General features: G+C 44.3%; 1 protein-coding gene across 3 annotated transcripts in view; it reads left to right on the top strand.

The window, feature by feature from the left end:
• Window positions 1-454: 454 nt before the first annotated feature.
• Window positions 455-27,281, top strand: part of Rapgef2 (Rap guanine nucleotide exchange factor 2) — a 227,064-nt gene continuing 200,237 nt past the window's right edge. For 2 of the 3 annotated variants that reach the window (XM_029474997.1, XM_029474996.1), the window contains exon 1: window positions 455-1,271. In XM_029474997.1, coding sequence (XP_029330857.1) covers window positions 1,203-1,271 — 69 coding nt within the window. In that variant the 5' untranslated portion in view covers window positions 455-1,202. The remainder of the gene's footprint in view (window positions 1,272-27,281) is intronic. The other variant, XM_021157687.2, reaches the window with a different exon arrangement.

Here is a 27,281-nt window from a genome sequence, read left to right as displayed (position 1 = left end):
CGGAAGGCGGGAGAGCAACGTTGTCCTTGCAGTCACTACAAATAAACAGAATCCAAGGATGGTTAATGTTGCCACCGAAGCAAAATCCCAGTCAGCCCTAAGCTTTGGGAAGACCTGCCACTGCAGCCAAGTCGTCGCAGGGACCTCTCCCGGGTGGGGTCAGCTGCCGCAAGGCCTGGGATGTGGGGTCTAGGCCAGAGAGGCGGGGTGCGGCCGCTCAGCTATGGGATCAACGATCGCAACAGACCCGGCTGTCCCGGCTCCCACCGCACCTGGTCCCGGCAGAACCCGGCTCCCAGCGAGGGCGCGGCCCCGCCAGGCCAGCGATGGGGCGGGCCGGCGCCACGGGGCGCTCCGCCCCCGATGATGCGGCGGCCTCCGACTGGCCCCCGGCCCGTCACTCACTCCTCACCATGGTTGCAGCACAAAGCAACAAGCCCCGGAGGCTGCTTCCTCCCTGAAGAGCGGCTCTGGCGGCCGCCGAGGCGCAGGAGAAGGAAGAGGCGGGGAAGAGGAGGCGGTCGCCGTTCAGCAGACGCTTGGCGGGGCTGCGCGCTCCGCTCTCGGCCTCGCGCCCGCCGGGGACCCGCGTCTGGCCCGCCGCGCCCGCCCGCCGCACGGACGACGCACAAAGTTGCCTAGAGCGCGGGGGCCGCGCGGGGAGCAGCCGCGCTCAGGCGCCGATGGGGGCGGGCGGCTGGAGCTGCGCGGCCCGCGGGGATGCAGCAGCAGTCGGGAGGCGCGGCCGACAGTAGACGGAGGCGCGGCGCGGCCACGGCGGCCGAGGCCAGCGGGCTCGGTGGCGCCCAGACCTGAGCCGGGCTCACCAGGCTCAGCGCGCGGCCCTCCCTCTCGACCGGCGCGCGAGGACCCGGGACGCGTCAGAGCGAGCGCGGCCGGAGCGGGTAGAGCCAGGGCCCCGCCGGAGAGGCTCCGCCCGCCGTCGCTTGCACCTCCCTAAAAATAACTCGGCCCGCCGGGGCCAGCGCGATCCGCGACCGATCGGGAGCGCTGCCGGGCAGTCGCTGAGTCCGAGTCTACGGACAGCAAGCCGCGAAGAGGAGGGCAGCTCGGGGCTGCACGGATCCTTCGTGCTGTCTGCGCCCCGGCCCCGCGCCTGGGCTGGTTTGCCTCGGGCAGTGGCGCTGGGCCGGGAGGCCGGCGAGTGTGTGGAGCGGACCCGGTGCGCCCCGCAGGGGGAGATGGCGTCCTACGTGGATAATAGCTTCCGCCAAGCGGTGATGAAGAACCCCGCCGAGAGGACCCCCCAGGTGAGACGCGCCGCCACCCGCCGTGGGGTTGGTGTCTGCAGACTGCGCCCTTCCAGTGCCCCGGCACTCCTCTGCTGGGGAAGCATCCTATTTCCCCCATCCAGGACCTTCCCTGCCCCAACTTCCAAGGGCATTCTTTTCAGACCGTTCTGCGATTGCTGCCCTCTCCTCTGCTGTCCTTTTCGTTGCGCTCCCAGTAGCTGACCTTGCCCGCGCCTTTGCGGGACTAGTTGTCTATAGGGCACGTCTTTCTCCGGCCACACTCCATGGGGCTGAGTCTTAGGGTCAGGTCTCAGCTCCTCTCGGCCGGGTACTCTTGTCACCCTGACTGCAGGCTCAGTTACTCTCTTGCATGTATCCCATCTTTAGAGTTTAGGGGTGTTTAATGAGCTGTAAGCAGGAACTTGCAGGGTTGTGCGATGAACTGACTGGTCTAGGTGGGCCTTGTAAAGTGAAACACTGAGGTGCCTGTCTTTATTTACTACTTTACTTTCTTGAAAGAGGAATGTTGTTATCCATCGAAAGGAAAAAGTTGACAGGCCAGCGCTTTTCATTCCAATGGTAGATATAAGTGCAGAACAGGCGTATTCGACTCCGTCTTCTTCGCAGGGCAGATTCTTTTGGTTTGCACAATATGGTCAAAATTAGATAAGTGGTTAACGTTTATACAATTGTTTATCCTCAGGTTTCTTTTTATTTTTAAACGGAGGGATAGCTGGTGGGTTAGATTTGATTTTTCTTAGATTGGATTAGCGACGGAGGAGTGTTATAAAAATGTGGTTTGATTTCCGTTGCTTACTGGCTACATGACGTAGATTCCTAAATGTTGGGATGGCGACTACGGGCGATCCTGCTTGCCAGCCCTGCAGGCAAAGAAGATCTACAGATCCTTGGGGCCAACAAAAACAGGGAGGATCTAATACTTGAAAAAAGTTGCTTTGCTTGTCTGGGGATGGGATGCCATCTGTCCAAATCCAAGTGCTGCCCATCTCTGATGATGATTATTTAATGTGCGAGAAAATAGAATAAAAGCGAATCTTCCATTGGCTGCTTTTGGACAAGCCCCAAGAATGGCACCTGGTACTGTTCTTGATGGTTTTCTTTTTGCTTGGTGGAGCTGTCACATATGGGATATGAGTATAGATTACATTTGCCAAGCCTGGGAGATGGACTGTAATCGCATAAGAATGTTCATTTCACGCCTTCAGAAGTACCTATTCTAAAGGGCAGTTTTTATCAGGCACTGAGCATGCATACCTTTGATCTGCTCCCTTCTCTGGTGGTGGTATAGCTGCCCTTCATGTATCTTCATCATCTCTATTTGTTAAAACTGTCATTTATACCCATTTTCTGCTCTTGAAAAGACACTGTCAGTTTATTGTGTAGGCAAATCAACTTTCACGAGATCTCTCAGTTCTTTTCAAGAACAGAGTTTGAAATGGCCAAGTGAAATTACACATGCAAACCTAACAAGGATAGTCAGTAATGTGTCCGAGGCCTGATGTAGAAATGGGGAGGGTGAAATGGGATGCTAGGTTGATTAGTTAGAATAACAGTGAAACCTACTGTCAGGTAGGGAGGGCTGTGTGTGTGTGTGTGTGTGTGTGTGTGTGTGTGTGTAGGGGTGAGGAGGTGGAGATGGTGGATTACCAAATAAGTCTGGAAGAGGCACACCTTCCACTTGGACAGCCTGTGGATTGGCCAAGTAAATAGACTGTTGTTAGACTACTATGTTCCCCCCCGCCAGTGGTGTGGAATATAGAAACCAACCTAACAGAGGACTCTTGGCCCCGTGAGAAAGTGGGCGGGTTACTACTTACCCAGCTAGCTAAAAGGTCCATTGAGAATCTGGGAGCTGTCTTTACCCCACCTGACCTCAGGAGAAGCAAACAGAGAAACTGCCAAACATGGTGAACATTCTCAAGTGTCAGTCAGCCCTGTTAACTTTGATGTTCATTTGGTTTTTACCAGTGCGAACCCCCAGCTCTGTTTATCGCTTTAAAGAGAAATTAGTTTGAACTATGAGTGCTTTTCCATCCTTCCCTAAGTTGTCAGAAGTAATTTACCCAGAAGTTGGAATTCTCCTCGAGTAGAAAACAGTCAGTGTTGGTTGCGCCTGTGGGAGCTTTTCCATATGCAGTGTATTCTCATGGATGCTTGAGCGTTTCTGTAATATGAGTAAAAAACAACATGGTGGTATCGCTTGATACAACTGGAAGAACAAGAATTAGGGAAGCTTTGCTGTGGGGTATCCTATTTCTGAAGACTGACTTTGATAAAGGAGTTTGTGTGACAGGCAAAACCGCAAGGTTCTGGAAAGAAATGAATGAAAGCATTTATTTACTTATTTATTCTTGTTGGGTCTAGCTCCTCCTCCCTTCCCTAGCCGGCCTTACCAGACTCTTTGAAGACAAGTTCTGGATTTAGGTTAGTCAGTTGCTTGAAAGTAATTTTGCTAACTACCCTCGTGTAGCAAGTTAAGCAGCTGGTGACTGTTGCATCTGGGGCTGGAGAGTCTTAGGGACTGTGACACTTAAGAACTTTTCATATTTATCTGGAAGGTGGCAAGCGACTCTAGACGTGCCAGAGGGAAGGTAGGCAGTAAGGAGAAACACAAGGAGAAATTATCACCTGAGATTTTAGCCAAGAGGCGTCCAGTATTTCACCTGGTATTCCTAGAAGGGGAAAAGACTTTTAATCCAGTCTTTAGCCTGTATTGTGTGTCTGGAAACCTGTCCTCTTCCTTCTCAATGGCACACTGTATTCTCAAGTAATATACTCCTTGGAAAAGAAGGAGCAATAAACATTCTATTGATACTTCTCAATGCATCTCTGTTGAAAAAACAGGACGGCTAAGTAACTGCTTTATTCAATGACTTGGGTTTATGTCTTTAATCACTTAAATGAGAATTGTGGTCACCAAGGCAATTTAATGAAGTACAAAAATGTAAATAAATTGCAAACAGCATCATACCCCAAGGCTTCATACAATAAATTTTTTGTTCAACTATTTTATTAACTTGTTGAATTCAGGCCCATTGAGATCGCTTCTGTGGTGTGTTTAAGTATTTGCTTTCAATGATATGTGTACAATAACTCCCATCCTATCTCCTCCTAGTTAGTAATCTTACTTTTCCAGTATTAAACTTCTTTCTTCTTTTTTTTTTTTTTTCTTTTGTTTTGCTAACCTTTTTGGCTGAGTTGCTAATGCTCAGGAATGCAGCTGTCAGAGTTCCCAAGAGTGCAGGACATAGTTTTTTTTTTTTTTTTTTTTGCAAAGTCACTCAGTGGAATTCATTGTGAGTCTAAATGACAGCTGAAACAAAACAAAGTAGATCATCTTGGCAAACTGCAAATGTATCGAATATACCCAGCCTAACAACCTGGTACTGCTGCCTCTCTGCTGTTTACGGTCATTGATGCCTGTGGCCTGGGAGCGCCCAGTTGGAAGAATAGTGTACTGCCACTCCAGCAAAGGTCAGAATTTCAAACCTATCTCAAGCACAGTTTGTGCTGAATGTATCACTTTTGTAATTGTAAGAAAAACAAAAACAAATCAACAAATCCTTTTTGAAACTGGAAAGTAAGGGGCCATCGGCATCTGACTTATCTTAATTTGTCAAAAATAGTATTTCTGACAAAGCATAGTTAATAGTGTTTCTTGATCCATGATGGCAGTGCGGTTTCTAAACAGCACTGTTGGGAAAGATGAGGTGTTTCTGAGGTTTATTGGGCAAAAAAGAGTGTATTATGTAGAAACCTACAGACTGCTGTGACACAGTGTAATTATGATTGTAGCTAGTGCTTGAAAACAGTTGTTACACTTTTTGTTAATCATCTTTGTGTCATTGAAACAAATACTGGGGTAACTTTATAAAAAGAACATGTCTGCTTTGGTTCAGCTGTAGAAGCACATTAGATTAGGTAGGGCTGCTGCTTTCAGGACTCTGGTGGACTTCACCATATTCATACAGGAACAAGTGCCCATCTATTGGTCAGGAAGCAAAGGGACAGGAAGGGATCCTAAGAGCTCTTTTCCAGGGCTGGTGACTTTGGAGATCTCCCATTGGTCCCCACCTGCAGCTTCTCCCACCTCCCAATAGTGCCTTTCTGGGACAAGCCTTCAACAGGCCTTGACACACCATTCAACATCCAAACCATAGCTGTAGCACACCTCAGTGCTACATTTCGGTTAGCTAATGTTGACACATTAGGTTTAGGAGTGATTGGTCACACATGCATCATCTTTTGGTGGCTTTGTTAGAGCTAAAGGTTAGAGAGCCATAGGGAGTCAAAACATGGTTGTATGTGAAAGAAAGTGGACTGCCATGTTAGTTGTGATGATTTTTATATTTTCAGAGGGGAAAAGGATAATCCGATCTCCCATGATAATTAACCCTGTGGTGAGCTGTATGAAGTGTGATGATGCTTGCTAGAGTCAGGTATTTTCATTTTCTCCGTCGATCTTTAAAGAGTTATGTTTAGTGCAGTGTTGGCATGCTAGGGGTTGTGGAGGGCCAAGTTGTGTTGACATTGAGGTGTACTGTCATCTACAAATGTGTTGGGCTGCACTCATGCCTATCCTTGGCTGCATGTGGCCTGCTGGCTGCAGGTGGGTCTTGTCTGTTAAATCATGGGGTTTTTGAGGCAGGGTTTTACTGTGTAACCCAAGGTGGCCTGTAAGTCTGGACACATCTGTTTCCACCCTGAATGCTGGCATTGCAGGGTTATACGAGTGTGCCACTGTGTCCAGCTTCACTTTTTATTTTAACCTTTATACTTGAGATAGTTGTCTAAGTGCTGTGTGTGTACCCTTTTGTAAATGACATCCGGTAAAGTTACTGTGTAATGCCATCAAGGATGTGTCATGGTTCATTGATAACTACAGACAATCCCTGCATAACAACAACAACAAAAATCAGGAATTCTCACTTGTCACTTGTTTGTTTGTTTGTTCTGCCCTGGCTGAACTCAAACTCACTGTGTAGCCGAGGGGCTTGCAGTGCTAGTATTATAGGCATGTGCTGTCATCCCGGGGTTTCTTCATGGTTTTAATCACCACTTGCACCCCTACCTCTGGTAATTACCAATCTGTGTTTTTGTTTTTGTTTTTCTATAATTTTGTTGTTTCAAAACATTCCATAGATGAATTCATGCAGTATGGGACTTTCTGGAACTGACTTTAGATTTCTGCCATTGTCACTAAATGATTTGGCCCTGAGTTCCTAAGTGATATCTGGTGTTGGACAGATGGATTTAAATTGAGATGGTGTAGAGGGAATCCTATAATGTTCATGAAACATAGACCGATGGTCATGTCTTAGATGAGCAGTAGTTGTCATTATGTGAGCATGTGGAGATATCAATAGATTGCTTTTTTCTTCTCTTTTTTTATCTTTTTGGTAGTAATGTAAGTAGTAAAATTAGCCTTAGTCATTATGGTCTTTCATTCAAGAAATCACTTGCTGTACATCAGGAAGTCTTAGGGATGTACTGTAGGCCTTCCTTGTATATTCTAAGACTTGAGAGGATGCTAAAACTTTGTACATCTTCTCCTGTTGCCTTCACACCTATCATAAGACTTAATTTCTAAATTAGACCCAGGAAGAAATGCACAATGATAGCCAGTAATAAAATAGAGCAGTTATAGCAATATGCTATAATAAAATTGCCAGCATGCTTACTCCTGTGCTTTGGGACTGCTATAAAGTAAAATAAGGTTTCGTGGAGTCATATACAGTGCCTTTTTACCAGTGAGCTGCCTGAAGGAAGAGTCCTGAATTCACACACTGCATTCTGCAGTTGGTCTGGAGATGCAGATGGCTGCACACTACAGAACAGGTATAGCCAACAAATACTGACTCTCGTGGTGCCTTCTGGTAGAAAGAGTAGCTTCAGGAATGAGCTGCATATGCATCAGTTGTTTCTTGATATGATTCATGGGGAATGTGATATTTGACTAAGAAGAGTTGGACACTCCCAGCCTATCGAGGCTGAGTGAGGCTGGAGCATGCCCCGGGGTTTTCGCACCAGTCTGTTAACAAGCACTAGCCAGTCAGGGTTCCTCAGTGAAGAGTCTCAAAAGGCCACAAAACTAAAGAAGTTAAGGATACTTATTGCTCTTCAGAGGACCGGGGTTCAATTCCTAGTACCCTATCATTTGTAACTCCAGCTCCAGGGGATCCAGTGCCCTTTTTTGACCACCATGGGCACCAGACTTGCTCATATACATAAAATAAATAAAAATCTTTAAAAACAGAAAGCAGGAAAACCAACTTGATTTCAGAAAACACCAGACAGATCCACATTTGATGGTAAACGATTGGGCAGTATTTTCTGGAAGCGTTGAAGGTATGAAAACTGAAGAAGTGCACAAGTTGTCACAGATTGGGGAAGAGTGAAGGAAATGTTATGTGTAGCCATATGCAGTGTGGGATTCTGGCGTTTTTTATGGTGTCAGATGAAATCTGAATATTTACATTTTCTTTTGCTTATTTTGTATGTTACCCTAAGAGGATCTCAGTGAAGTTGACATGGGATCTCTGAACTGTTTTATAGAACTTTTCTTTTGGTTTTACTTTTTAGTGAGTGAGAGGTGGGGTGGGTGGGTGCATGAATGAGTGCATGTGTGAGTGTGTGCACGCGCAGTCTCTGGTCCTCTGGTCCTCCTGCTTCTGGGGACTCTCATGTCTCCTGCTCTCATCTCACCATAGAAGCCCTGGGATCATAGACTCTTGTGACCTTACCTGGCCTCACATGGCTTCTGTCGATTTGAGCTCAGGGCTTGACACTTGTTCTCTTTCTAGCCCCTGTAAATCCTTTTTTAGACGAAACTTTGCAAAACTGAAAGATAGAGAAAGGATATATCACTTCTGGAGTCCTTTTGTGACCCTGTAGAGTAGCTACCAAATTATTAACTTCAGATCATCTTTTTCCTGATTAGTGACTTAATCTTAATGAGGCGGTCAGTCAGTATCTTTCATCTCAATTCTTGTTTTCCTCTTCCTAAGGTGCTGGGAGTTGACTTTTCTTATTGAATACCTTGTCTATAACCCAAACACTCTGCCACTGAGCTCTGTTCCCACCTCTTTTGTTTTTTTTTTTTCAGACTTTGTATTTTTGAGACAGTCTTAATAGGTTGTCTGAGCTGGTCTTGAACTCACTATGTAGTGCAGGCAGACATGAAATGTATGTATGGTCTTTGTGCCTCAGCCTCTGGGGTAGTGCCACCAGGCCTGACTTTGTGAGTTTCATTGTTGTTGTGTTTTAGGTTTACTTTGTTATTATTATTTTGAAAGTGTAATTTGTCTGCACGTATGCATATACACGTGTACATGTCTGCATCTGCCCCGTGCACCTGCTTGATGCTCATGGAGGCTAGAAGGAGGTGTTTGCTTGCTTGGAACTGGAGTTACAGGCGGGGGGGTTTAGCTACCTGAGTGTGGGGTATGAGCTACCATGCTGGGCTTAAATGTGTGTGTGTGTATTATATATATCATGAATGTTTTGTTTGTGTGTGTGTGGGTATACACACACATACATATATTTTAAAAATTTTTTTGTTTGATAGTTTTACTAGTTACACTTGTAGGGACAACTGAAAAGGAAAATTTCAGGCAGGTTTTGAAGTGACTAAAATCTTATAAAAAAATGAAAACCAGGGCTGGTGAGATGACTCAGTGGTTAAGAGCACTGACTGCTCTTCCAGAGGTCTTGAGTTCAATTCCCAGCAACCACATGGTGGCTCACAGCCATCTGTAATGGGATTTGATGCCCTCTTCTGGTGTGTGTGAAGACAGCTACAATGTCTCATATTTATACTCATAAATAAAATAAGTAAATCCTTTAAAAAGAAAATGAGAACCGTATAATAAACATGGAGCTATGAACTAAATCCCCGCCCCCCACCTCCCCTGCAAGCTATATCACATAGGTTTGCAAACTTCGTTTTCAGATACAGTCCCACTCTAGCTGCACTGGCCTTAAACTTGTAATCCTCAGCTCACCTTCCACAATGTAGGAATTACTGACTATATTGCTAAATAGTAGTTACCCTTGTTAGTGCTATTGGGAATTGAACACAGGGCTTCTCCCTTTTATTTAATTTATTTTCTTTGTTGTTGGTTTTGAGACGTAGTCTCTTGTATAGTCCCTGCTGACCTCACATTATTTTGTCGGTAGCTCAGGTGGTCCTCAGCCTGATCTCTTGCCTCCCAGCTCATCTCAAGCTCTGGGACTCCAGGCAGGCACTTCCCTCCTCAGCTGTCTCTCCTTCTAACTACATTCAAATGTTTGAGGAAATGCACGTGAAAAGTATTTGAGTCACAGTCTTAATTTCCTTTTTTAGATACTGTACTGAGAAACCACTTGATCATATTTAAGTGTGTTTTCAAGCGGGTATAAATGAGTACTAAAAGCTAGTGAATTGAAAAGTACCACATAAGAAAAGAGTTCAGCCAAGGGAGGAGGGACAGCTTTTTACTTTGTTTCTGTTTCCCTGTATCCAACTCCCCACAGCTCTGTGGGGCTGGAAGAAGAAACTGACCGTCTAGCTTTAGGGACAGACACCTCATGTATGCTTATTCCTTGGGCTTGGGAGACCACAAACTTCTTTTAGACTTAGGCAGCATACTCTGAGAACCAAAACCTTCAAGTCCAATCCTCCTTGGGGACTTTAGTTGGGATGGGTGAGAATTCCTGTCTTGATTCCATTTTCTCTGGTGTGGTTTAAATCTATAGCCAGTTAGGAAAACTGGCAGGCATGGTAGTGAAGCCGTTTCACTTTAAAAGTCCTGGCTCTTAGCTGTGAATGGGCATAGTCATCTTCCCTTGCGATGACAAATTCGTATCTTTAATTTTGTTCATGGAATTGTCTTACATAAATTGTTTTCACTCACCCCGTGAGGTGTGTTTTTCTCAAAGATTTTTGGAGGGTTAATTGTTACCGTTTTAAAAATTACGCATACATATATGTGTGTGGCATGTTAAACTGGAGCAAGAAGAGAGTGTTGTCTCTCCTGAAGCTGGAATCACAGGCAGTATGAGTGTTTCATTTGGGTTCTGGGAACTGAATTAGGGCACTTTGCAAGAGCAGTCAGCTTTCCATCTCGCCCTCTGTTAAAGGTGGAGGGAGAGTTTACAGCGGGCAGAAACAGTGATGTTACAGACTCTGTATTGGGAAGATGTGTTAGTGTGTAGTAATGTAGTCTCTGGAGTGGAGTGTGTGAAGCATCGTTGTCTTGTGCTTTTCAGCATTTGGCACGTACTACGCTGATCGTACCTTTTAAATAGAGATGTATTTCTTTTACTTGTATGGGTATTCTGCCTATGTGCCTATACATGTGCCCCACATACGTCGCTGATGCCATGGATCTCCAGGAACTGGAGTTACAGACAGTCCTAAGCTGCATGTGACTGCTGGGAGTTGAACCTGGGTCCTCTAGAAGAGCATCCAGGGCTTCTCACAACTGAGCCATTTCTCCAGCCCCCTGATCATACTTTTTCAGAGATAACCTTTTATTATTATTTTATCTTATGGTTTGTTCTTCTGAGTGGTTCATGAGTATAGCATTGATTATATTAGAATTTTATTACCTTACAAGTTACCCAACACTGAATGTATATATAGTGGCTGGTGGTTTATTTAATAAGAAATCTAAAGCCCCCCACCCCCACCCCCGCCATGCCACGTTGTGCTTAAGGTGTTTCTAAGGACCAGATGATGACTAAGTTCTCAAAGCTCGGGTTCAGCTGTGTATTACTGTCTTTGTTAGGGTTTTATTACTGTGAAGAGACACCATGACCAAGGCAACTCTTACAAAGGACAACATTTAGTTGGGGCTGGCTTACAGTTTCACAGGTTCAGTCCATTCTCATCAGCAGGAAGCATGGCAGCATGCAGGCTGGCCTGGTGCTGGAGAAGGAACCGAGAGGTCTACATCTTGATCCAAGGGCAGCTAGGAGGAGGGTCTCAAAGGCTACCCCCACAGTGACATATTTCTCCCAACAAGGCCACACCTCCTAATAACGCCACTCCCTGGCCCGGGCCAAGCATATTCAACCCCCCCCCCCCCCCCCCGCAGACACCAGCCAGGGAAAGGGAAGATTGAGAATCCTCTTGGCAAAGGTTTGTCTTCATCCATGTTCTTATGAATACGGCCACCCCCTTCCATGGCTTCCCTGCTAGACAAATGCTTTACCCCCGAGCCATAACCTCAGCCCAGTCTTTATTTCCGCAAGGTCCTGTATATGTTCTTTTGGCTAGAGACTTGCCACCCGATACTTGGGGCTGCAAAGGCGGTTGGATCTTTAAGTCTTTTAAAGCCTCCATAATACAGAAGGGCAGGGAAGAAAGAGATTAAGATTAATGGATGCTGTGAGCTGATAGTATTTGTCCAATTTACTTTGCATAAGAAATAGATGATTGTGGGACATTTATGCGGTGATTCTCTGGAGAGCGCTTTGAGAGTCTTATTGGATTAAAGTGCTGCATTAATGTATCTCCGTAACAGAATCATGTGGATGTGTTCAGCCGCTTGGTTCTCTTAGGTTTATGCTGATTTTCAGAATTTCAATCCCTGTCAGGCAGGGATATGCACACCAGTGGATGAGCAGTATGTGTAAATATTTTCTTATAAAATGTGGCATGTAACTAGAATCCCTGTGATAATTGGGTTCTTAACATGTCATGTATTGATTTAGAAATATAAAATACAGATTTAGGGCTGGAGAGATGGCTCAGTCGGTAAAATGTGTATGCACGGGGATCTGAGTTAGGCTGCCCAGCACCCACGTAAGAAAAATAAATAAATAATAAAAGAAAAAGAAAAAGGCCAGGCTTGGCGACATGTATTTGCGACCCCAGGGCTGAAGAGGCCGAGCTAGGCAGATCCCTGAAACTCACTGGTCAGTCAATTCTAGTTGAGCTGATGACTCAAAATAAGGTGGAGAAGGACCAAGGGATACGCCTGCAGTCAACCTTTGGCTCCACACACAAGAGCACATACTCATGTGAATGTGTACAAGAGAAGAGAAAAATAGTGGTTTATGGTATTTCTAAAGCAATTCTTTTTTGTTTCAGGCTTATTCTGAAGTTGTAACACTCCCTGCTCCCACCCGTCTCTCTTTGTATCTCCCTGACTTTATTTTTGCCTTTTGCTATGGTTGAACCTGAGGTTTCACACATGATTGGCAAAATGTTCTACTTAGCTATATTGTTGCCCCCCCACCCCCTTTTAAACCTTTTATATTGAACAATCTCATTACCTTGCTCATGCTAGCTCAGTTTCTAGTCCAGGTAGCCCTTGAACTTGCTTTCTGCCTACGTCAGGTTCTGATATAGCTGGGATTTACAGGCCTGTGCTAACACACCTGGCTTATCCCCCCCCCCCCCACTTTCTCTCTCACTTTCTCTCTCTGTCTCCCTCCTTCCCTCCCTCCCTCCCTCTCTCTCTTTCTCTCTCCCTCCCTCTCTCTCTCTCTCTCTCTCTCTCTGTGTGTGTGTGTGTGTGTATCTTGCCATTAGAATCAGAAGCTAATGGCTAAGAAAGGCTACTGGTAAAAATTGAGGCCTTAGACTTAACCAATTGTTTATTTGTGTAAACAAGAACCATGCTTCTGGCACATCCTAATCCGCACCAAAACACACTTTTTGAAAACAGAATATATAAAGAGGATATATGGTCTCTACTCTTTCCTAACACATTTTGCCTTTAGCAGATTAACTTCAAACGCAACGCTTAGCTTTACCACACTAGGGCTTATTGGGCTGGGTCCATCCTTAAGGCTCAGCGCTAAGCGCCTCTTAGGTAAAATTGGAGCTCAGTAGTACAGTGTGAAACAGATAAAATGACCTAGAATTAATACTCACATTTTAATAATTTTTAAAGCAATACAAACCAGTAAATAACCTAAGACTTCTTTGGGGCATATGAGTATGTTTCTGATTCCCCATTCGTATTACGTGTAAGTCAGTCTACAGTTTAAAAGTTCCTCAGTAAAATGAATCAAGGCAAGCATAAGGACCTGGGTTCAGGTTCCTTCACTGTGTCAAAAGATGGGCGTGGCTGCCGTCCCAGAGATGGAGAGGCAGAGGCAGGACTGTTGTAGCTCAGTGGGCAGCTAGGTGGCAAGCTCCAGGTAAGGTGAGAGAGTCTTTCTCTCAAAAAAAAAAAAAAAAGTTAAAAGGGGAAAACAGTCAAGTGGATATTGAGTATTACTCTAAAAATCACCTAGAACACATTTTGTTAGGACACACATTTTTACAAATTATGTATGTATACATGTAGGTGCGTCTCTATATATCTATATATCCATATCTACATATCAGCATGATTGAACCACAGTGAGGCAGCTATCTAAGGAGTAGAACCCTTTGGCCCAGTGTGTGTCTATGTATATGTGTGTGCGTCTGTAGGTGCAAGTGCCTGTGGAGGGCAGAGGTTGGCGCCAGCTCGCTCTCACTCTTACACACTTTACTTTTACTAGAAAAAAGAAATTCATCATTTGAAAACACATTTGAGATACCAAGCTTAGACTCCAGGGGAGAGGAAATAAATACCAAAGGTAGATTAAGTGAGTTTCTCCATGTCTTTGGGACAAAGCCAGCAAGTGTTGAAAAATTAACCTCTCTAATGGAGGTGAACTAACTCTGGCAGACCCCGTAGCTGTGTTTGGGTACAGTGTTCTTAGGGCACTCAGCTCTCTTTCCAAGTCTGAGGCTGCTCTCACCCTGCAGAGACCTAGCTGAGTGGTTGAGAAGCCAGGGTGGCCTCGTCAGTGCCTCTTAGATGTCCTAGGATAAAATGGGGGCGGTGTGCCTGGGAGTTATTCCTGAGCACTGTTTCTACTCCTGCCCCCAAAGTGGAACATTCCTTCATGTAATTGATGGGGTGAGGAGTGGGCTTGGTACAGCTGAGGGTCGCTGACTCTGCCGCCTTACTGTGAGGAACAAACACTTTCTTTGTCTTCACTTCTGATTATCGCCTCCCATTGTAAGTTTGTGGGCTTGCTGCATGTTCCTTAGTTCCATGCCTTACTTATCTCAAGGCAAGTTAATTTAAGTTTTTCTTTTATTTTTATTTTAAATTTCACTGAAAACAAATTTGTTACCTTGGAAATAAAGTTTACTTGTTAGCTGATTTAAGTGATATGTTCGGTAATAGGAAATCAGATTCTATACATTCATTAGCTTTGATGCCTTCCTTAATGCCTTCAAAAAATGTGTTAATTTTAGTCTTCCGTGTTGCCAATAATAACAGTAAAAACATATGACTCATTTAAATTGGGTATATAGATGTGACCTGTTCAAAGTGAGGAAATTCTTAGCAAGATCATTATTGCCTTGCCGGAAATGCTATTTCCCTCATACTTGGCATATCTTGCTAACTGCCCTGGTACTTACAAAGTTTTCTGGTTCTTTGCATTCTGGCTGGCAGAGGGAAGAAAAGTCTAATCATGTGTGATTGAGAACTTTTGGGGTGTAGTGGGCATCCCCGCAGGCTTGCTAGAGTAGGCAGCAGAAGTCAGGGGACCTATGGAAAACGGTTCAGCAGCCAAGGGATGAATGTAAAAGTCAAGGACAGCAAGGTTCTTGCACTACTACTCACGTGTGGATTAAATAGGTTGAACTTAAAGCTACGTACAGGTGGGGACGGGTCTACACCAATCTTAATAGAGACACAAATTTGGGAGAAGGAGGGACCAGCAGTGGCTCAGGTTGTGCTTCAAAGTTAATGATTGCATGTTTTTCTTTTATTTTGTGGTTTTTGAGTGATCAGTTATGTTAGGAAAGGATAGGTACTTGGGCATTTTTGTATTTCCCACAAGTACTTTAGTACTGTTTCAGGAGACTGGGTGAGGCGGTGAGGAGAGGCGTGAGGAGAGAGGTGAGGAGAGAGGTAACCAGGAGCTGGAGATGCACAGGGATGTGGATTATTGCAATCTTATGTTGGCTTTTTTTTTTTTTTTTTTTTTTTTTTTTTTTTTTGCCTTACTGTGTCCGATTGTGTCTCTTGAGGTTCAGAAGAGAACTTTAGCTGATGCAAGGCTCAGGTATTTAATCTATAATTATAAGCTTGAAGTCTGAGGTGGGAAACTATAAGAAATGAATGACAGAATTTTGTGTTATTTAGAAACAGCAGAAACAAAGCTCCTTTGTGTCTCTCAGTTATTTTTTTTCCTCCCCGAATATGTCCAAGGAAAGGCCAAAAAATACTCCAGTGACTAATAAATATCTCTTGCTCCAAGATACTCTGGGGAAGAGAGAATTGATTTCCAAAGTAGCATTATTACTGCTTTTATTACTTTCATTGATTTTATTTATTTATTTATTTATTTTTGATACAGAATCTAGGTAGTCCAGACTGGTTGGAACTCTTCATCCTCCTGCCTCAGCTTCCTGAATGCTAGGACTACAGGTGCATGCCATCCTTCAGATCCACAGATGGCTTTATGAACAAAACTGCACAACCTTCTTAATGATCCCAGGCATCTGTCTGTCTATCACCTATGTAACTTATCTATCCTATCCCATCATCCCATCCCATCCCTCCAACCCTCCATCTATCTATCTATCTATCTATCTATCTATCTATCTATCTATCTATCTATCTAATCGACAGCCAATGTGCATATTTCCAGGTCATATAATCTTACTCATGGGAAAGAAACATTTTTGTTTATGTTGTTAGCCGCTTTCTGGCCTTTCTTGAACTTATCTAGGTTTTCTAGAAATTTAAAATAAGTGAATGTTTTAATACAGTTTCCCGAATTACACTTTCCTTATTAAAAACAAACACACAATTATGGGTTGTTTAAGTTCTTCACATTCACCGGGCTCCGGTGTCTGGTGTGCACCAGGTGCTCTGCTCAAGATCAATAGTGTGCAATCTCCTCATTTTCCTTTAGCTGCTAGTCAGGGATTTTATAGCTGCTTAATCACAACGATTCTAGGCATATTGTCAGAACCTTGAAATTGAGTTCAGGGCTAAGAATTTGTTTTTTCATTAAGTTGTTTACGTTTCTCTGTCTTGTATCCAAACAGAACTCCCCTGAGTTTCTTCTCTCATCTCTTTGTAGTGTGCCTTGGGAGCATGCTTCATGTGCCTTCGTGCTCTGTGAGCGCATGGCTTTGTGTGATGTGGGGTCTGTACAGCTTCACTTCTTGGCAGCCACAAAGATATCTTTTAAATAATTAGCATAATTTGCACAGCCATGCCAATTAATTATATCAGTGAATGTCAGGAAGAGAGAACTCTGGTGGGATTTGGAGAGTAGGAGTGAAGCGAGGTAGTTGAGGGAATGGGCTTTGTGATGGTTGGGGAAGCACTGGGGGAGATTGGCAGCGGTGTATTCTGGTGATGGCGAGTCTACCTCACAGGCACTGCCAGCGAGGAACCTGCTGCAGTGTTTGAAGTACCAAACCCAGCGTTTGTAAACACACACTCCAGCATTTATCTTCTCTTCAGCCACTTGAACCTTACTCAGGTTGGATGATAAGCCTTTGTATCTTTTTCTGTTACTGAAGTCAGTGTTGAGAGCATAGCTCATGCAGTCTTCTGGAAAGGACTGAAAACGGATTTAAGTCTTGCCTCAAGTATAGAAATGTATTTTGTGCATTTTCCTTAAATTTTTTAAAGGGTGGGGATAAATACTAAATATTAAATGAGTTTCCAAGAAGTTAATTGAAACATAATACAGAATAGCACCCAGAGGGAGGAATGCCCCCTAGCTTTTTCAGTGAGTGTGATGTGAAATAGTCTGTCCCTTTCATTAAACTGGATGGGAGTTCTTAGGAGAAACAGGTCTCAGCCTTGTAACTCCTCCTCCTCCTCCTCCTCTTCCTCCTCTGTTCCCACCACCATGACTTTGCTTGTTCTTGTGGTACCTGGGTTTGAGTCCAGGATGCTAGGCAAGTGTTCCCCTTTAAAGCCCACTCAGGCCTTAACTTTGGACTCCTCTTATCCCAAATATCTGGGATTACAGGCATGTGCTATGTAATTCATGTTACAGTTTTCATAATATATGATGTATTTTGAATGTTTTGATTTAACCCTTTGTCAAGTGTAAAAAATGCCTGATCCTCTTATGTCTGCTTGCAAAGGTTGTCAGAATTTCTCTTAAGTTTTCTTTTCAATTTAATGGATAAATAAATATTCCTCTGTGATGATAGTAAAATGGCTGATTAAAAACAGGAACCTACATATATTCTCCCTCTCCCCTCTAACTATACATTTAGGCTAGTGTAGTTGCATGAAGAAAAATAGACCGGCTTGGATGTTGTGTTAGAGACAAAAATTCCAAAGCTGTGTTTCTCACTGTCAGATGAGCCCATTCATGTGGCTGGAAATTACTAAGAGTCATACTTGTGGCTGAAAACAGTGGTCCCGCATTGTCTTCTGGGTAAGCCGCTTCTGGGCTTGCTTCAGCCTTCTGAAGGGATGACTGGAGTCGGTGAGAGAAGGTGTTAGTGTTGTCTGTGTGGTACACTAATGCCAGCCAACCCCAGCACGGTTTAAACTAGCTCGTGTCCTTAGTGCAGCTCTCTATGTAGTTTTAGTTGTCCTGGAACTCACTGTGTCGAACGGGCTGACCTCAAATAGGCTCACCTGATTCTGCCTCCCAAGTGCTGGGATCAAAGGCATGCATCACCATGCCTGTTTTGATTTGTTCCTTTTTTTTTTTTTTTTTTTTTTTTTAGGGCTAGCATTTGCTTTTGCAGGAGGCACCCTGGTCATTTGGCCTGGGGGTTGAATTTCGTGTATGGGATTATCTTATTATTTTGTGTTTGTGTGTGTGCAGGTGAATTCATCCTTGTGCATGTAAAAGTTCTGTCATGTGTATTCCTGTGACTCTCTACTACATTTTGTGAGACAGAATCTGTTTCTGAAAGAGCTCCTTGTTTTGGGTAGGCTGCCTGCCCCAGTGCTGGAGTTATAGGCTGTGCCATTATGCCCAGCAATTTTTGTGTGGGTTCCTGGGGTCTGAATCCTCATGTTACCAGTTGGGCTTTGAGCTGGGTATTTCCAGATTTTTTGGCATCTTACTCAATAATGAAATAAGGACACACAGATTGCAGAGACGCTTTCTGCAGTTCAGGGTATATTATCAGAGGCAGCAGCCACATGAAGGAAAGTACTCAAGGGTCTTGTGTTTGGTGGGTGCTTCCTTTTATAGCACTGAAGAGGAGGGGCCATGCTGAGAAGGGTGCAGCATGGTAGCTCTCTTGTCACTGACAGGGTTACTGTGTATAAGCCACTGTTTACCATGTCTCATGGTGCCTCAGGTTTCAATCATACACATCCCCACTTATGTGTACGCATAGGATGGTAAGTACTGGGTTTCCCTAAGTGTTCACCCGGAGGGTCAAGTTTGTCTTAGTCTGTGTGCATTGAAAACTAGTCTAGCATGCATCTGCCAGGCTAGAAAAAGTAAAAGTTTTACAAAGAAACTGTCCATGAAATGAGAGTTTCTGATGGTGTCAGCAGGAGGAGATACTTAGTATTGCTTGTAGTGGTGTGCACACATACTGCAGCCTTTGAAACAGGTAAGGATCCTAGGCTGCCAACAGGGTGCGAGATGCATTGTTAGGGGTTTTGTGTGTGTATAGCCCAAGCCAAGTGGAGTGCTGGTTGCTGTGCTCTCCATTATGTTAGACCGCTTAGCTCGTGCATTCACTGGGCCATCACCCCAAAGCCATCTATATCTTAACTGTTTTAGTTTGCATATCTCTTCACTTTGCATTTATCTCATCTACTGGTAGTAATTAATAATTATTAATGTACACATTTTCAAATAAAATTTTTATTGTTTCCTGTCTCTCATATTCTTTGCTAAAAGTTAGCATGTGAGCCTCAGCTGTCTTTTCCTGATTCCCTGGTCCCTCAAACTGTCCTATCTCCAACCTGCTCTGGGCTCTGTCCCTCCCATCTCTGGCCCTTAAGAGTCCAGTTCCAGGCTGCTGCCCATCTGGGCTTCCTCAGGCCCGTTGTCCTGAGACCAATTAATTCCCTTAGATCCTGAAGCATTAGAAGAGAGAAGTTTCTTGAGTATGAGGCCTGGCATTCAACCATTTTTTAGAACTCCAGGTGGAAAACTTGCTCCTTTCCCATGTTTCCTTCAAGTGAGTATGGTTTCCATCTAGATGGGGTTGGGGTGTCATGGGGCTCTGTTTGCTTAGCTGTGAGGAGATATGCCCAGGCCAATGTGCAGAGCCAGACAGCTGGTATTACTTTAAGCCATAGCCCAAGAGGCCACTGAGGACCTAGACTAGAGCCCAAAGGACCAAGAACATTGCCACTCTTTGCTTCCCAGAGCTTGTGGAGCAAGAGTTGGTCTTGCCTACTGAGACACCAAAGGAAGATGACAAGGACCAACAAAGCACAATACAAACTAAAGGAACTCTGAGGGCAACAACTTAGCCCTCCCTGTTCCTGCCCAGAGGTGAGAAGGCGGCATGCAGGCAAGACTGGGTTTTTCCCTCACTTCTCAGGAAGGAAGAGCTCACCTTTGGTTAAGTCAGTGCTCATCTTTCCCCCTTAAATAAGGGCACAGAGACCCCAAACCTGGCCCAAGAGTGAGAAAGGAATGGCTATTTTGTGTGTGGGAAACATCAAACACCCAGTTGCAGAACTGAGTTGTTCCGCATTGCTGGGGTCTTAGTGATTTTGAGCACATTGAAGTGCACTGTGTCACTGTGTTGCTCAGGGGCCTGCGCTCACACATGGTGATAGTGCCACTAATCTGGAGATCCCTGCAGCAGGGCACATGCTCCTTGGTGCTTCCTGACATGGGTATATGGAACTAGATGTTGTGGGAGATGGTCCCCGCTGATGGAGGTGATCCTCTGGACCTGCATCTCCATCTTCGTTACTACACCAGGTAGACTCTGCTCTTGGAGGGCACTTCTTGACGATATAGTGTCCTCCCTGGTCTCCTGAAGCTTGAATAGATGCTTTTGGCTCATTTGGGGAGCCTCTTGTCTGTATCTCATGGCAGGACCTCCTTGCTGCAAAGAAAGAGGTAGACCTGCTCTGTGGAGCATGCGTGGTCTGGATGTAGCTTTCTTCCTGGTTGCTCCTTTAAACAGAAACACTTCTTAAGGGGGAAGCCATGTGACTGATTTTCATGTTTCCACGACTTACTGTGATTGTAAAGCAGTTCACAAACGTTTCAATGGATGTAATGTGTGCAAGAGATTGGGATAAGCAAGACTGACAGTGCTCAACCCTCTTGGTTGCAAGTAAAGACTTTAACTCTTAGGAGATGAGATCCAGGTTTGGTGCATGCACACAAAGGACCCTATCTCATATTGGTGCGTGCTAGGTAAGTTCTCTGCCACCGGCATTCGTAAGAGGGGAATTTTATTGGCTCAGAGGGGCAGAGCTACTTTCCCTAAACCTCAAGAATACACATTCTCCCTTCTTCCTGTGGGCCGTGGTTGTGGGGATGACACACAGAGAAAGGAGGCTCACACTGCCCCAGGGGTTTTCAGGTGAGGGAGGGCCATGAGAGTGACACAGATTTCTTAGACATGTCAGTGACCGTAAACACAGACCCGGGGGTGGGGGTCCCTTTGCTCTGGAGGAGATCTTGGTCCGTTTTTGATCAGGGGAGAGGTGCCTAATTCCTTTTTAGGCCTAAGAGCAGCCCTGCTACTGGTGACGTGAATGTCGTGTTCGTGGTTGCACGTTAAGCATGCGTTAAAGTCGATTCTCAGAATTGCTTGCTTGGTGATAGTGATTGAGATCTGACTTTGTTAGCATGACTTCTGTAAGTCACAGCTGCAGCTCCAGAGGCGGACCTGAACTCTGATGATGGCATCGTGAAGGACTGTACTCCTGACTAGAGCGTGTCTTATGGGTTACATTTAAGTCTGTCAGCATTTGCTTTTATTTGATTCTGACACCTTCCTTGTAGCTTTCCTTCAGATCTGACATCAGAGTTGGGAGATACTGGGTTGCATATTCACTTTCTATAAGACCCTGGGAGAAAAAGGAATTGAGATTAATAATGCCTTGGGCTTTCTTTTGTCCCATTTTTGCTTAATAACTCATTTAGGCTCTAATTCTAATTAGGAAGAGCTGCCAGGAGAGAATGGTGGGCTATCCTAGAGCCCGTCTGACCGTGACAACTTTCATTGACTCTTAGTTTTCTCAACTGCAGAAGGAGGCAGTCTCAGTTGTATCAACAACTCAGGTGCTTATGAAGGGAAATTGAGCGTGTCTCTGAGAACGTGTATTGTAAGGGAGGTCCACATGAATGTAGTAAGGTCTTACTGTCACTGACATCATGAGAGCATTAGTGTGAGTAGGAATTACAGTAGAGTCCTAGAGTCCTTCAGGGTTGACTGGTAGAATCTGGTATGGACAAAGCAGCAAACCATGTTTTAAAATTAATTTTTTATTTGGTTGTTTGGGCTTATACTTACCTGGATTAGTTTAGGCTTCCTTTATAGTTAGCATAGTGTCTTAGTTAGGGTTTCCATTGCTGTAAGGAGACAGCACTACCAAGGCAACTCTTTTTTTGTTTGTTTGTTTTGTGTTTTTTGTTTTTTCGAGACAGGGTTTCTTTGTGTAGCCCTGGCTGTCCTGGAACTCACTCTGTAGACCAGGCTGGCCTTGAACTCAGAAATCCGCCTGCCTCTGCCTCCTGAGTGCTGGGATTAAAGGTTTGCGTCACCACGCCCGGCTCCAAGGCAACTCTTAAGAGAACAACTTTTAATTGGGGCTGGCTTATAGGTTCTGAGGTTTAATCCATTATCATCATGGCAGGAAGCATGGCAGGATCCAGACAGGCATGGTGCTGGAGGAGCTGAGAGTTCATCTTGTTCTGAAGGCAAAGACGAGAAGACTGTCATCCAGGCAGCTAGAAGGAGGATCTCATTTCCCTACAGTGATACACTTCCTTCCACAAGGCCACACCCACTCCAACAAGGCCACACCTCCTAATAGTATTCAAAGCTCCACATAGAGGGTTCCTGTTGAGGATTATAAAGGGCCTTAGTGTTTTCAAGGTTCAACAAAAACCGTCTTGTAAAAACATCTACAATAGTGTATCTCAAGTAGGTTGGGTCATTTTTGTCAAGAAGCTGATCCCAAAGTCCCCAACTTCCGGAAGTTGCCGAATCTTACCTGTAGCATGTGTATGTGTTTCTTTGAAGTGTGATCATTGTAATGCATATCTCTAGAATAAAACATTTCTATTGTATGTCATGAAAGGATATAATTTTCATCTGATGTTTAGATATGTCATGATTCTATGTTGAAATTTGGTTTGTTCTTAGGCACTGAGCTAGAAAGTGTCAGCAGCGCTGGACATGGTGACCCATGCCTTGATTTCAGCAGAGGCAGGTGGAGCCCTGGGAGTTAGAGCCAGCCTGGCCTACATAGTGAGTTCAGGACAGACAACACTACAAAGAGAGATCTTATCTTAAAAAAACAAAAAACAAAAAACAAAAAACAAAAAACGTTGGCAGTATCAATATGAGATAGGGTCCTTTGTGTGCATGTCTGTGTGTTGTGTACATGTTCTGGCTGGAACTCAGGGTCTCAAGTGCTTCAGGTAAATGCTTAAGTACTTGGCTACACCCCCAAACTATAGTCCTGAAGAATTGGAAGATCTGGAGTTGCTGTCATACAGTCTGTTTGCTGTTGGAAGGTCCAGCTGTGCACGGATCTGTACATTGGTGTCAGGTAGCCTTAAAGTTACCTTTAAGATATAGTTCTTTGGAAAATCTCTATTGGTGTCATCAGGACATTCCCTTTGAGACAGTACATGTTGCTTTGGATTGTCTGATCTTCCTTTATTCTGTGCTGGGTAGTACATAACTCAGGAGGAGCAGCCAAGGAAAGATCTGGAAAAGTGATTGACACCAGGCTTTTGTTACGTGCCAGGAAGTTGGTTGTGTGTTTCCTCACAGTTTGGTCTTATTTAGTTCTTACCTCATTCCAGGAACACAGGAGTTATCATTTTCAGGTGACCAGTTCCATAACACATGACTGTCTGATTCCAGTGTCCCTGTTCTTTCATTGTAGGATAAAATCAGAGATATAATTTTGTTGTGTTGCTAATGAGGACTTACAAAATGAAAATTTTGTTCTTGTTCTGATAATGTCTCTTGCTTTGAAGACTGGCCTTGAACTCCTTTAGTAAAGAATGACTTTGAACCTCTGACCCTCCTGGCCCTATCCCCTGAGGTCAATGATAGCAGGTATATGCCTGATTTAGTCAGGACTAGGGTTTAAACCCAGGGCTTCATGCATGCTAGAGAAGCATTGTACCAGCTGTTTTAGAGTTTCTATGATAAACACCAGAGTCATCTGGAGGAAGGAAGGGTTTCGTTCATCTTCCAACTCTCAGGTCACACTCTGTCACTGAAGGGCATCACACTCCATCACTGAAGGGCATCAGTCAGGAGCGGAAGCAGAAGCTATGGAGGAAAGATGCTTACTGGCTTCCTCCTCAAGGGTCTTACTCAACTCAGGATGCAAACTGAGGTGCCATCCCTCAGGTCCACAGGGATGTCTTAACCAGGTCAGTCATTAATGAGGAAACTGCCACAGGCCAGCTCACAGGCCAGTCTGATGGGGACATTTTCCTCTTTCCCAAAGACTGACTCTAGCTTGCGTTCAATTGACAATAAAACAGTCAGGACACTAACTGAGCTACATTCTCAGTCCCCGAAGGGTAGTTATTCAGAATGCTCTGCAAGCTCACTTGTATTTTGGAGACGAGCTTCAGGTCTGAAGTTTAGTTTCATTGAACTTATTATTTTAAAAAATAATTCAAGGTACTACAGTAGAGCTGGAAAGTGTACTTTAAAATTAGACACATGTTAAACAAAATTATTGTTATTTATTCTTAATTTTTAGATGGCATCCTGCCGACAGCCTTGTACTTTTCTATCTTTTCTTGTCTGCCTCAGAACTGCTGTGATCATGAAATATATATCATCATGCCTGGTTTTTATCATCATCGTCATCATCGTCATCATCATCATCGTTCTTTCTTTTTTTTTTTTTTTTTTTTTGAGGTTGGGTTTCTCTGTGTAACAACTCTGGCTGTCCTGGAACTTACTTTATAGACCATGCTGGTCTCAAAGTCACAGAGACCCACCTGCCTCTGCCTTCCACTTGCTGGGGTTAAAGGTATATGGCACCATGCCCAGTGTAGCTTTATTATTTTTAATTATACCCTTTTTAAGAACTAACTCAGTTTCATTCTCTTGGATTATCTGGCAGCAGTACAGTTAGTTACCTTTACTGGTTTTATTTATTTAATTTTAAAGTTTTTCTTGTTTTTTTTTTTTTGTTTGTTTGTTTTTTAGTTTATGTGTATGCATGTTTGCCTGCATGCATGTATGTGCACTATGTATGTGCCTGGTGTTCTTAAGGCCAGAAGAGGGTATCAGATCCTGCAGAACTGGAATTCTAGATTGTTGTGAGTTACCATGTTGGTGCTGGGAACTGAACCCAATCCTCTTAACTATTAAGCCATTTCTCCAAAATTTAATAATTTTAATAACATGTAAGATTAACTGAAAGCTAATTTGTCACCAGATACCATGTTAAGGACTTGTTGCTATTGGTATTTTTAGTTCTTAGGTTTCTTTAGTCCCCCGCCCCCTTCCCTCCCTCCCTCCCTTCTCTCTGTCTCAGTCTCTCTTTCTTTTTTTCTGTGTGTTTGGGTTGATCTTTCTTTCTTTCTTTCTTTCTTTCTTTCTTTCTTTCTTTCTTTCTTTCTTTCTGTGTGTACACTTAATTACACCATCAGAGTTGGCATGTTGAAGAGAACTCTGACGTCCAGTTGAGTTGTTCAGACTTTGGTACCTTGAGCTGTATTAAGGATTGCCTTTTTGGTTGGTTTGTGTGTGGTAGAGAACCGTTTTTTGTTTTTTTTTTCCTTCAAGTAAACTAGCCAGGAGTCTGGGACTGTGGGGAACAGAATTGGCAGGCTTCTTATTTCCACTCCTTGTGAAATTTCAGTATGGAGTCTGCTAACACTGTCTCTGTGTAGGGGCTTAGCTGGAGATCTTGGCTTCCAGTGCCAGACTGCAATGACTAGGGAACAGCCTCTCATCTAGGGGGCCAGCTTTCTGGTTGGACGCCACAGCAGGGTGGTTTGCATGGGAGAGTAGAACATTCCTGGCATTTCTAACCTTTGCCCTAGGGATCGTGGCTTCAGTTGTCAGTGACTCTGTTGTCTGACAGTGTGTTCAGAGAGACAGTTGGATTAGTGTTTGACCAGGATTGAGAAACATTTATTCAGATAGCCCTAGAACGGCTTGAAAGATTGTATCTTATGTAGGAGCCCTGCACAGATCCTTTCAAGTTATGTGACTTGAGTAACACTGTGGTCTGGTCTGGTCCAGTCCAGTTTGGTCCAGTCTGGTCAGGTCTGGTATCCAGGTCTGGGGTCCAGGTTCCGGTCCGGTCTGATCTGGTTGGGTCTGATCGTTCTCCCCCAGCCCCCCACCCCTCTTTTTTTCCGAGACAAATTACTGCTATGTAGCTGAGGCAGGTCTGGAATTCACTGTGTAGCCTAGGTTGGACATGAACTTCTTATCCTCTTGCTTCCATATTCTGAGTGCAAGGATTTCAGGCACGTGCCACTGTACCTGGCTCCAACATCCCTTTATGATTGGACCTCACAGTCTCAGTGACCGAATGAAAGACAGATTTAACTTGATGTGTTTAGGATTGTGAGCTCTCAAGGAGTCCTAGCTGCTTCTGAAGTCCTAAAATAATCACTTCTGATGTTTGATTGTTGTACTGGCTGGTTTTGTGTGTCAACTTGACACACGCTGGAGTTATCACAGAGAAAGGAGCTTCAGTTGGGGAAATGCCTCCATGAGATCCAGCTGTGGGGCATTTTCTCAATTAGTGATCAAGGGGGAAAGGCCCCTTGTGGGTGGGACCATCTCTGGGCTGGTAGTCTTGGTTCTATAAGAAAGCACGCTGAGTAAGCCAGGGGAAGCAAGCCAGTAAGGAACATCCCTCCATGGCCTCTGCATCAGCTCCTGTATCTTGACCTGCTTGAGTTCCATTCCCGACCTCCTTTGGTGATGAACAGCAGAATGGAAGTGTAAGCTGAATAAACCCTTTCCTCCCCAACTTGCTTCTTGGTTGTGATGTTTGTGCAGGAATAGAAACCCTGACTAAAACAGTTGTGATGGGTGTGTCTGTTTAAATATGTTGTTGAGTTTGTTTGGCTTTCAGAATATGTGTGTTCATCTGTGGCAAGATCTCTGGTCTTCTGGTACATAGCCGGCACCTTCATTACTTCAAGAGAGACAGTCACAGCACCCAGAATGGAGACGTTTCAAAAGTTCCTGGCTTTTTTCTGTGATATTTTCTCATTTATCTTACCCCCCTCCATTTAAATTATAACTTCTCTTTTCAAGCCATTCTTTGTTCTCTGTTTCTCACACTCTTATTTTCTTCTATTTTTGTGGGATGCTGGGTCAGAAAGGAAGGTTAAGTACACAGTCTGCTATGTGGATGCTTGTTTTCTTCTGGTAATTGACAGTTAACTTGCATTCTGAGTGCTCATGGTCGTGATTTCTGTCTCTGGAATGTTTTCAGGGTTCTAGAAGTGCTAATCACTTGTACCTCCGCTATATATTTTTAAAAATTAATGTTTCCAGTAAGTTTTTTCTTTTTCTTTTTTCTTTTTTTGTATGGTTCACACTTAAGTCATACAGAAGGGTGCATGGTGGAAGTTTCCGCTGCCTCATGGAGGCACTGCGCAGTCCCCACTCCTTTTGTAATGCCGCTTTAGGTGCTTCTGTATTCTTCTGGAGTCTTCCTTCCCAGCCACAGTGCATCTGCAGCGTACTCTAAGCATACCTTGCTGACTTAGCACAACGTATAGTTTGAGGACCTTTCAAGATCAGGACACGAGGAGCTTCAGAGACAGCATAGTCTAGATTTGTCGTGGTGCTGCAATGAGAATACCTCATGTACATATTTCATCTATTTCTGCAGGGCTACAGAGCCTTTCTAGTTTTTG

The sequence above is a fragment of the Mus caroli genome, chromosome 3 (assembly GCF_900094665.2).
Source record: "Mus caroli chromosome 3, CAROLI_EIJ_v1.1, whole genome shotgun sequence".
NCBI lineage: Eukaryota > Metazoa > Chordata > Mammalia > Rodentia > Muridae > Mus > Mus caroli.
Note: the sequence above shows the minus strand (reverse complement) of the source record. Positions and strands in the feature narration are given on the sequence as shown.